Below are 12,576 nucleotides of genomic sequence, written 5' to 3'. Positions count from 1 at the left end.
CCTTTAACCAGGAATCATCTCATTGAGATTAAAAATCTTACATGTCTTTTATGAAAAATGCAATTCCTGGTACACACATAGATCTCATTCTCTATTTTGGGTCCTGCCTCCCGCGTCCACATCACTAATCTGATTTGATTTGTTTTTTCTTTCTAACTTGTGAGAGGCTGTAGCTACATTTGTTTGTGCGAAGCAGCAAAGCTCTTCCGAGATCTAGATGCGGTAAATCAGTTCTGTGCACGAAAATATGAGGCAAATTGCATCACATATTGATTCAGGGACAGTGAAGTTTTTTCAGTATATGAACCTAAACATTAGTGTGTGTGGAATAATTTTCCATTATGTCTATGGAAAATTCCTATAAAACATGAAAACAGCACAGTAGACTAAAAACATGACTCTGATGGCACAAGTGAGACATGACTGTATTGTTGTGTGCTATGTTCATAGGACAAACTAGACAATATTGATGTGAAACAAATATACCAACAGTTCATTTCTGTTAATGACAGACAGACAGTTTGGCTTCTTCAAATAGCAAGGAACAAGACAGTACAGACACATTGACATTGACTATTGCACTGCACTATGATTGGAGTGAAGTCTTTTTATCTTAATTCCATCTATTCATTTCCTGAATCCTTAGCTTCCAGGGATGTCCCCACCAATTTCAAAATCAAAACTACATGCCCCTTGCATCCTTATCATATAGAATTTTAATTTTGAAGTGAACTATTATATGTCAATTTACTGTGTAAGGCTACCTCACATTTAGGTAAGAAAAAAAAAATCCCCACTAACAAACCTGCTGGGTTCCTAAAAAGAAAAAAAAAAAACGGGTATCAAAGTTTGATTTTGTTTCCTAGGTGATAATTCTCTTTGTTCTTATATCCTCTTTTATGGCTCACAGACTTGGAAACTAACCAGGCTTCATGAGGTGTTATGGTTACCTGGTTTTTCAGTCACCCAACACTCTTTTGGCTCCCATTATATATATCACCTTACACTGATGTGTGTGTGCGTTTGTTTGACAGGAGGAAATGACTGTCTGAAAAATGACAGCATAAGAAAGCCCTGATTTCTTAGAGTCTGTCTAAATCTGTTAAAACATTGTTATCAGATTCATGAAGCTTTATTGGCATGAAAATAGTTGAACATTGCCAAAGAATTAATATACACTGTCAAGGTGTCTTTTAGCAGGGTCTCGCATGTTTGAGATTTTGAGGATTTGATTTCTGTTTGGGTGAATGTCAAAAATAGTCAAGTTGTGAGGGTCATATTTTACTCTAAAAACAAGAGGGGAAAAAATAAATAGTATTTTAAAGAAATTAAGCCTATTTTAGGGATTTTAAAAGTTTACCTTTTTTGCCTTTTTTGTTTTTACGTTTAAGAGTTCTAATTTGCTCACTACTAAATATTCCACGGTCAACTGTTAGTGGTATCATAACAAAGTGGAAGCAATTGGGAACAACAGCCATAAAGTGGTAGGCCACGTAAAATCACAGAGCAGCACACAGTGCGCAGAAGTCACCAACTTTCTGCAGAGTCAATAGCTACAGGCCTCCAAAATTTGTGTGGCCTTCAGATTAGCTCAAGAACAGTGTGTAGAGAGCTTCATGGAATGGGTTTCCATGGCCGAGCAGCTGCATCCAAGCCTTACATCACCAAGTGCAATGCAAAGCGTCGGATGCAGTGGTGTAAAACACGCCGCCACTGGACTCTAGAGCAGTGGAGACGTGTTCTCTGGAGTGACGAATCACGCTTCTCTGTCTGGCAATCCGATGGACGAGTCTGGGTTTGGTGGTTTGTTACTGTATTTGTTAATCTTTGTTAACGTTAGTTAATAAAAATACAGCTTGTTCACAGTTTGTTCATGTTACTTCACAGTGCATCAACTAATGTTAACAAATACAACTCTTGATTTTAATAATGTATTAGTAAATGTTGAAATTAACATTAAGATTAATAACTGCTGTAGAAGTGCAGTTCATTATTAGTTCATGTTAACTAATGTTAACTAATGAACCTTAAGTGTTACCTTTTTTTTATTAATAAAACAATATGATTGGGCTTAGATTCCAGTATTAACTGCCTATACTCAGGGCCGTAGCTGGGGTATCTGGAGCCCTGGTGCAGGTTGTTGTTGTGGGGTGGGGGGTCGGTTGAAATCCTAAGGCTGGGGGCACCTAGAATCGTTACCACCTTTCGCCATCCTAACGACGGCCCTGCCTTTACTGAAACAAAGGGAAAATGTTGTTGAGTCAACAGGCAGGTTTAAAATCCTTCTGCAGGTTAGCAACATGCTCAACGTCTTCATTCTAAAGCATTAAATTACACTTCACCTGTGGCTATTATGAAACAGGAGAACCGAATAGCACCCCAGAGACATGTTTACATGTCTGAGCCTGAGTAAAACAGAAGAAAACCATCAAACTGACACCCCTACCTCTTGCTGTGATAGATATCATGTTGTAGTAAAATAAGGTGATTCTCTCCATTCTAGATGCTATAATTGTCAGGATGTCTGGAGTTTTTCCCCACCAATTTGTCGCAATAGAGTAATTTGTGATGGTGAGTGGGATGTAACCTCCATTAAACATATAATGATTCTGTAATACAATGAAGAAAAAAAAAGTGTTCAAGGGAAGTAAAAGTTTTTCTGTTTATGTATATATGAATTTCATCAATGTCACTAATATTGTGTAGGTTAAACTGTTGCTAACCCAAGGATAAATGTACTGTACGACAAATAGTAGTATGACATAGATGCAGTTACATTTGTCTTTTTCAAAGGATATTTATAGCTATAAGTATTGATTTGTTTATTGTCCTGTTATTGCACTCTTGTTATATATTTTATTGTTTTGTATTAATAATAATTGTGCATATGTTAAGAACAATAAGGTAGTAAAAGGATACACTAATGTTATAAGGTGGTAATTCCATAGTATACTGATAGGCCTACCATTAACATCACCATACAAGTGATCCACATTACTTGTGCTATGTGTTTTTCGCTTTCCTAAGAGTTTAGACTATTAGATTTTTTTCTAATTTATTCTAACCAGACACATCCAACCCCCACCCAAAAACTCAACCCCAAAGTGCTATCCTGGCAAAAGCTTTGGAATATGTGGAGTGGAACACTTTTACGGTGATCTTGTATGCATTTGATATCTTCAGACATTATTAATTTCCATTGGTTTGAAAACACATTCATTAAACTTATTTTGTGTTTCGCCGAACAAAGAAAGTCATGTTAAAAGTTAAACCGGGTTTGGAACGATTTAAGGGTGAGTAAATGGCAGAATATCAATTTTTGACTGGCATTTGAAGGGTTGCGCCTGCAGTATCTCTCCTCCCCCATTAGAGGGCGTCACTATCCGAGCTGCTGGAGCTTCAAGGTAATAACCTGCTTTACACACCGTAAACCACACAGGCATCGTCACGCACCGGCCTGCAGGGATCCACTGCATCTCGACGAGGAAAAAAAATAGCACGAGAAATCTCATTTTTGTTTTGGCGCAAAACTATTTTTCACCCATGGACGTTAAAATAATGTTTTTCTTCATCCCGCATCCCTGCTGGAAGAGGATGTCATTATTTTCTCGCCGATGTCTCTGATCAAGGTGAGGAATGGATAATATGCGGCGATTTCAGCGGAGAATAACATGATCACCTGCGCATTTTACCTTTAAAATGACACCCCGCATCCATCCAGGCCTTTGTTTGGAATAATAATGGTCTTATCCTTTAAACATCACCATAATGTTCTTTTATTACAGCAATTGCATCACCTTATACAGGCAGGTCAAATGAACTAACGCGCAAACGCGCTCTTTGTCTGGTTGCGGGCGCGCGCTCAATCAGTCAATCAATCCATCCATCCATCAATCAATCGCCTTATTTGCGCTTCCACGCGCGTGGAATGCGTCGAGTCTAAAGAAGCATCTTTCAGAGGATCAATGGAGCCTTTCCTGCAGATCGCGCCGCACTCGCTGGCCATCGTGCTGTCGCGCGTCGTGGCGGAGGACGCGCCCGGGGTGACGGAGAGCGAGGAGCCGCCGCACCATCACACCGGCTACGAGATATTCGCCGACTTCAAATCACTGAACATGAAATATTTCTGGAATAAGATGGTGGCCGATGCCATAGCCGAGACCTTTTTCCTGGGCTGGATAGATGAGCATGTGTTACTGATCCAGGGGAAGGAGGATCACCTGGAGGTGTTGAGGGAGGCTTGGATGAGGAGGTCCCTCAAACCACCGCAAGGCTTCGACATCAAATACCTCGGTAAGAATGATCAATATGGTGCATATATGATGTTTATACAACACTCAGGACTTGATTGGTGATCAGTCTTGCTCCTGGAGATTCTCCATTAACAAAGTACCATGGTATTTCTATGCGTTTCAACATGGTACCAGCCAGGGTAGTGCCACTGGTTTTTGGATATGTTCTATGATAATGTCATGGCATTGTTTTGGACGGTCATATATGATTATCATTCAGTACCATGGAGTGTATATATAAATGTACCTTTTGAATTATCATGTTGTGCTATGGTATTATGATTTTTTTTCGGTCATGCACCATGATAGTGTCATGGTTTTTGGATATGTGCTATGGTAATTTTATGGTGTTCTTTGAAGTACATTGGAGCACAATACAAATACCATGGTTTGTGAATATGGCAGTTGTTCAATACTATGATAAATGTCAGAGTACCATGGAATTATATGTACTTTTTGGACATGAATAGTACAGCAGTAGTGGTATTTTATTGAAAATGTATGATAATTTCATAGTATTCATTGCTGAACCTTGGAACTCCATATACATACCATGGTATATGAATAATGTAATAGTAAATAAATATTAATCTTGTGTTTCTGTTTTAAGTTGTATTTAGAGCTGAGATCTAAACTTTTCAAGTTGGTAGATCTTCAGGAATATGATTGAGCGCCTCTGAAATTTACATTTGTAATACTTTTGAGTCAGATACTGTCCTAAATTAGATGCTGTACTCCATTGTGCTTTTAAGAATTAATATTTTATTGTCCTTGAAAACATGATTTGCTTGTGCTTGCTTGTTCTGTGATGGGCACTTTACAAATCAATATTTTGAAGTCATTTTTGGCTCTGTCCGAAACCAAAGGCTGCTGCTTTTCAATGCATTCAGTCAATGACTTAATGTTTTTGTAAGAAAGTTTTCTTCTTTCAGAATGGCTTACAGGGCCTATAAAATCAAGTCTAAATTATAAAGCACACTTTGTAACTTTGTAACCAATCAAATATTAAATACTACAATTCTCTATAAAAATGATTATGCTGCCTCAAAAATGTAGAAGGTGTCTTAGTAAACCGGGTGTTACGAAAACATTCAGATGTGAATTGATGCCTTCCTGCCTTTGAATTCTCCCTGCAAATGCAATGTTTTTCAAGTTTCAGACACTGCTATTGTATTCAGCTGTGAGATATTGAGGCATTCTATCACCTGTAACCTGAAACCTTCTTGTGATCATTAAGGCAGAGGATGCGTGTGTTGATCTTCCTGTTAAAGGAACAGGCCTTCCCATCAGCGTCAGGGTTGTGCTATTGCATGTTGTGAGAATTATAGTCTTAAGAACTATCTTAGTAAAGATTTTGATTGGTTTTGTTAGTCTCTTTGAATATATTCTGAGTTTTGAAGTTGTGTATGAAGCTAACAGACTCTCATCCTCATCAAGACCCCTGAAGTTCGGCTCCATTATTCAGACTAATTAGTGCAGAAAACTGCTGTCCCATATTCAGCCCCATGGACACACACTAAGGACAGCAGCGCTCTTTATCTGTAGCCATTACTGCTACTGCAGCTCAGTAGATTATGGGACAGGTCTGTGTATTGTACCGTGTTCTTAGCAGAGTGTAGGGAAGAGGAAGGAGCCTTGGACCTTGACAAACGGCAGGTTTTTGAGAACTGTTGCTCTAGGCATCAGGGTTTTCTTTCTTCTCTCCAACTCTACTCGCATCTCTCTCTCTCTCTCTCTATCTCTGATCTCCCGCCCCTATTTTTGCAGGAGAAAGAGCTATGCTGTATCCGTCTCTTTGTGTTTGACATGTCTTGCGGAACAGCTGAGTTGTAGAGAAAAAACCCTCCATTGATGGAGAGAGAAATTCTTTGCATGTTTACTTTAATGTAATATCAAAATGAACTAGATGTAAAGTGTTTAAGACATGAAAAAGAGTTCAGAAAGTTATATGTAATGAGTTTTTCCAATGGTGTGTGAAAGTTCTGATCATCCAAGAAAAGAGCATAAAAGTGTTTAAAGGGTCCCTATTATATATTTTTTTTAATATTGCCTTTCATGCAGTGTGTATAATAACTGTTTGTGAATGAAGTTTTAAAGATCAAAGTGCACAACAAATTAAAGTTCTGCTGAAACGAGTCATCAGCATTTCCAATCTCACTTCCTGTTACATAGCTACGTAACAATGTAACAAATTTGCATAATGCCCGCCTATGGTCTTCATTGGCTGCCAGCAAACAACTTTGACCCTCAAACACTGTAGTTGTAGCTGAGGCCTAGAAGAGTTTGGTTCATGTTGTTGATGCGGAGAAGATGCTGTTTTCAGCACCGCAAATCCACTTTGGATGTTCTTCAAAAGAATGAGGACCTGTGCTGGAATTGATATGGAAAAACTGACGCTGTCATTCGTAATCGTATCACTCTGTATTAGGTGCTGAGAAAAACGCGTTGCCTGATTCAGTATCTTCTGTCGGATGAGATGTTGTCAGTCTGTATGTTATTCTGAATTTTTTCTTAAATTGTTAATAAATAAAAAATCTCTCACCTCAGAAAAACCAATTTTACAGTACTGTCGGACATTATACTGTGCTCGTAGCTCTTCACTTGAGTGCGCAAATGCAGAGACTCGCCCTGTATATCAAAGTTATGAGCATGCAGCGTCATAGTTACGTTGTCAATTAGTAAGTCGTGAAGCCAAAAAGTACCAAAAATTATTGTATTTACCATGGTAACAGTAGTTTTTATTTGTTTTAGAAAACCTGATGAGGAAGCCTGATTTTATTTTATTTTTTATAATTTTATAATTTATTTTTCTAGTAATGCCAAGCTCTAAAATATTTTAGAGTAGAAATTGTGAGTAAAAAAACTAAACTAAATAAATATCCTTAAAGGGGTGGTTCAATGCGATTTCACTTTTTTAACTTTAGTTAGTGTGTAATGTTGCTGCTTGAGCATAAACAGTATCTGCAAAGTTACAGCGCTCAAAGTTCAATGCAAACTGAGACATTGTCTTTTAAAGTTATGGCAGTTTATTGCCTACAAAAACGACCGGATTGGACTACAACAAGCTTCTTCCTGGGTTGGTGACATCATAAACCCTGCAAAACACGCCCCCGGGAACACGCAACAAAGTGGGTGAGGCCATGTGGCCCAGCATGTGGAAGAGGAAGAGTTGTGTACACCGGTCGCGAGTGGTGCGGTGCGTCAAAAGATAATAGAACCCATTGTAATCTTTGATATTTTCTACACTGGATGCGATGCTGAAGACAGCTTCCAGAATCTACACGAGTTAAATGCTGGATTTGCACAAAGAAAAGATGAAGCAGTTCCCACTTTAAAAGCAGAAGCTGCTGTTTATTGGCTTCAGACTGTAAGTACGTTTTATTGTTTGTACATGTGCTATTTTTGGTTGCATCAAGGACATATACAAAGAGCAACTCGTTTTTGCTTCGCTAGCCAGTTAGCTGTATTATAGTGCATACTTCTCCAACAAACACCAACAAACTTCTATGTTCATAGACAAACAGTTTGCGTAAATTAAACGCTACCTTTACAAAAATGCGACTACTCAGTCATGTATTCGGCTACAGTAAAGCTTTAATCAGGATAAAACTGTATATTAAAAGCTAACAAACAGCAGTGACAGAATATCTAAACACTTTGACACAAATACTAAATGAAATACCATTCTTAAACGTCCTTTAAAAGCCACGATTGCTGTTAATCCGGGTCTGATTCTGGCTCAATTGGATAGAGCAATACAATCAAATTGAGCATACAATATAACCGAAGCCCACATAACGAAACGATCGGTTTGTGCGATAAACCGAACAGTATTTATATAATTTTTTAACTCTAATACACCACTATGTCCAACCGCGTTCAGCACTCGTTAGTAAGGTCTGATCACGCTCTGACAGCGGCAGTATATGCGCGAGACATCACTGCCGCTGTCAGAGCACGATCAGACCTCACTAAGCGAATGCTGAACGCGGTTGGACATAGTGGTGTATTAGAGTTAAAAAATGATATAAATACTGTTCGGTTTATTGCACAAACCGATCGTTTCGTGTCTTAGGACATCAATGTGTCGTCACGATCCGCAGGGTTTAATTTGGACTTGTCTATGCAAGTTTTATTTACTCTTATAGTAGAAGTTCCCATCCACTAGCATTATTTGACTGACAGACGGCAACGGTTGGAGTTAAAAATCATCATTTGTGTTCTACTGAAGAAACAAAGTCACCTACATCTTGGATGTGCTGGAGGTAAGCAGATAAACATCAAATTTTCATTTTTGGGTGAACTATCCCTTTAAACTGCACCCCAAAAACACAATCAAGCCTAGAAAAAAACATTGAACCATCCCTTTAAAAGTCTATGTAATAGTGTGTTAAATTATCTTTCCTTATAGCAACTTTACTTAATTGATCAACATAAGCAATCTATTGGCACAAATGCGCAGTATTATTCATTGATTGTGAGCTGCTCTGAAACCGCAAGCCTGTAGATTGTGCAACAGCCCTGTGTTGCTACTTTGAAACATGCAGTACTCATATTTATTGAATTAAATAATTGACTTTTGAAATGTAATAATCACATCAGGCTGTATTGTGGGTCCTGTTTTTCCATCCGGAAATGTAAGATCTCTTAAAATATTTAATAGGTTTGTTATACAATTTAATACTCTTTTTATGACCCTCATTTTCATGAAAGTGAGGACCCATGGAGATTTTTTTTTTTTTTTTGGGCACATGCTCCAAAATACTTTTCACAGTTCGCACACAGTCGCAAATGTGAGTAAAACGCTTTCACTGTTGAGCAAAAATAGGACTGAATTTTTAAACGCTGTTGTAAATTTTAACCTGAAGGAAAATAAGCCAATGTGCATTCTAAAAATTGAAACAATATGAGTAAGGTGTCTCGAATTATTCATAGCTCATAAAATACCTCAATTTGACTCATTTCATTTTGAATCACTTTTCTTAATGACTTAGAGGCTGAAATGTGGGTTTATCATTTTAAAAAAACTTTTTTTGTCAAAACTTCGTTTGAACATGTAGATGATAACGTCACCCAACCAGCATTTTTTTTTTTCAATTAAAATCTGGCCATCATTGTTAATGTTATTTTAATGCAAAGAAAAAGGGCAAATTTTGTTTGTTTGTCGTTTTTTTTTTTTTTTTTATATAAAATTCATTCATTCAACCATTCATACAACCATTCAACTTGGTGAATTGATTTCAGTGTGTATCAGTACTTTTTGAACATTTTCAGCACATTTAACAGTACCGTGATAATATTAATAACTGTGATCATTTAGGTCACTATAATCGTGAATTTTTTATTCCATTTCATTTCAGCAACTCAGAACACAACACAGAAAAAATCTGTTCCTTTGCACTAAACTTTGAGGCTGAAGTGTTAAACAGGTGGCTGTTCACTTTCTTTGTATTCTCTCAAAGTGAATTCCAGTGTTAGAAGAAATAAGCTCAGATAATATTAGGGTTCAGTACAGTTATGCAGATTATGCACTTTTTAAAATGGTAGCTTTTAAATTACAAATCTTACTTTTTAGCAAATTATACCGTGACTCAGGCAAGCATGTCTTAACAACATTACACACAGTATTTGATTGAGTTTTGTGTGTGTGTGTGTGTGTGTGTGTGTGTGTGTGTGTTTGAGGAATGTGTGCAAGAATGAGACATTTCTGATTTGCCCGTGGCTGAATGAGGGTTGTGTGGTCTCACCTGTGTGCATTGTTTCCAGTCAGCTCTCTCAGGTGTGTGTATGTGTGTGTCTGTACAGGTTGAATCCGGGGAGGGGAGAGAAGGCCATGCCCTCAACTGACTATACTGCTCGTAAATCTAACACTGGTTTGAGATTTTCTTGTGCAACGATCCAAGACCTTTTTATTGCACTGAAATCCTGATCTTAGTAATTATAAGAGAAACTAAAAACCTACTCGGAACAGTATAAGTGCAGCATTGCTCTTTTAGGCGGTGCTGCTATTGCATTGCCTTTAACTCATGACCTGCACTTTAGAGTACATTTATACAGTTTCCTTTCTCAGCCTATATGTTTCAAAGTATAATTAGATTATTGCCCATGCATGCACGCACACACACACATGATGTAGCATTTTTGTAAATTTAACAACATTTTTTTGTTTAGACACTTAAGTTTTACCTTTGCATTGCATTTTCCATGTTGATGCTGCATGTGAGCAAAGCAATAAGATGAAAGTTTATAAAGCATGTACAGAGGATAGGATAGAACTCAAGTAGTCTGCTGTCAAAGAATTTAAGCCAATCACAAGTAATGAAGGAGCTGATGCAGTTATCTCATGCATTTATTTGCATGATATCCTGTTTTTAAATTAGTTTTATTTATTTATTTTGATTTTGGGGTGAAAAATGACCCAGACATGTTTTTGACATGTTTTGTGAGATTCACATTCAAGGCCCAGGGATGGTCCACATTTGAGGAAGGTAGATTAAATGAATTTTCATGTCGTTCCATTCTGTTTGGCTCATGTTGACATGGAAACTGCTGTTGATTGGCATCTTTTCAGATGTGGTTAGATGCGGGTTGCAGTAGCAATACTGGTATGACATCTGGTTGGTGATTTATGGATGACTAACACCAGTCGGACACATTCCAAAGTGCCTGGTTTGTCGGAGGTGGATATTACTGCGTTTTCACAGGCATAAGTCATACATTCGTGGAGAGGTGGATCTTGGTCAGAAAAAGATGGCATAATATTGAACATAATGATATTTAATAACAGGTTTTGACCGGCTTGATTTAGGTGAATTAACTGTGGATTATGCTGGTAATCTGTCCGCAACTGGATTAATACTAGTAAATCTATCTATATATATTATACCAGCTTTAATTATCCATATAGGAGAATTGCATAGTAACTTGACTTGCTAGAGAGGCAGTGTTGGTGGTGACTCAGTTTGATGTGACTCGTCACATGGACAAAAGGTGGTCACGAAGCTGAGAAATACCAGAGTATTGTTGGGATGTCTGTGGTAGTCCCAGCGGTGAGGTCATCTCATCCACTTAAGATGGATCAAAAGCAGGCTAACCCAGCGAAGCATTGAGATGAATTGTGCACAGCTCCCTCTGCTGGTGCAGTACTGATAAGATTCATCAAGTGCTTTGCACACTAATCTAAATCCGTTTTACTCATGGCAATCTAACATATCCTGTGATTGCATACATGGTAATGCCTGGAGATTTACCTAAAGAGGCTTCATGTATGGGTGAAATCATTCTTGCTTGTTGGCTGGATTGTGATTGTGAGCATATATTTGGATAATGTCAAGCATCTTCTGACCACACAGACAAGAGTTAGTGCTTGTAAAATTAAGTTTACAGGTAGTTTAATGCTAGTGAGTGGTTAGCATAAAATCAAAACTGTCTCAATCTTCATTACTACTTTTATTATTCTAAAGAAAAGTTATATTGCCATTAGTTAAAGCAGTAATTTAGTGTTAGTCAGTGTAGAACAAAAAATATTTATTCATGTTGACTTGCAATCCTGGCTCATTCCTGTGCAGAACATTTTCATGTCCCTATATACTGTCCTGTTAGAATAAAGTTTAAATTGATTTATTTTTTAATGATTATAAGCAAATAATTCCTCTACTTTGGTTTGAGCAGATGTTGCCCTTCAGTGTGTGTGTGTGTGTGTGTGTGTGTGTGTATATATATATATATATATATATATATATATATATATATATATATATATATATATATATACACACACACACACACACACACACACACACATACACACACACACACACACACACACACACACAATTTAACTTTGACAAAGGAATTTTGGCACATAGTGTTAGTAATGGGTTTTACATTTTATGGTATTATTTTTTTTTTCCCATGCTAAAACATTCTAAAATGAAATTGCAGAAATCTGCGTGATGATATCTGGCTGTTGAAATGGTCAGTTCAGGCTGACCTCCTGACATAATGTAAATACAATAAGCATATTTCTAGAAATACGTGTATTCATTGCAACACAAGAATATTAATCTTTTAAAGTGTTAATGTGTTAATGACCCCCATTGCTGTACTCCTGTGGTGTTGGTCTGCTTCTCTCCACTAGAGGGCAGAGTCAGATAGTGATTCATTATCAGTGGACCAATAACAACACCATCTCTGGTTGGATTCACAGGACTGTTGTTGCAAAGCTTGAATGCTGCACTTGATTGTGCATAATGTTTAAAATAAATACATATTTAGGGTATGA

The 12,576-nt window shown here is 37.5% G+C and overlaps 1 protein-coding gene across 2 annotated transcripts in view; it reads left to right on the top strand.

The window, feature by feature from the left end:
* Positions 1 to 3,402: 3,402 nt before the first annotated feature.
* stox2b (storkhead box 2b) overlaps positions 3,403 to 12,576 on the top strand; it is a 98,808-nt gene continuing 89,634 nt past the window's right edge. Inside the window, exons 1-2 of one of the 2 annotated variants that reach the window (XM_048176049.1) lie at positions 3,403 to 3,629; positions 3,786 to 4,293. In XM_048176049.1, coding sequence (XP_048032006.1) covers positions 3,966 to 4,293 — 328 coding nt within the window. In that variant the 5' untranslated portion in view covers positions 3,403 to 3,629; positions 3,786 to 3,965. Of the gene's footprint in view, positions 4,294 to 12,576 lie in introns of both variants that reach the window. The other variant, XM_048176048.1, reaches the window with a different exon arrangement.

The sequence above is a fragment of the Megalobrama amblycephala genome, linkage group LG23, assembly GCF_018812025.1.
Source record: "Megalobrama amblycephala isolate DHTTF-2021 linkage group LG23, ASM1881202v1, whole genome shotgun sequence".
Taxonomy (NCBI): Eukaryota; Metazoa; Chordata; class Actinopteri; order Cypriniformes; family Xenocyprididae; genus Megalobrama; species Megalobrama amblycephala.
The sequence above is the reverse complement of the archived record's forward strand: the minus strand, read 5'-3'. Positions and strand labels throughout refer to the sequence as shown.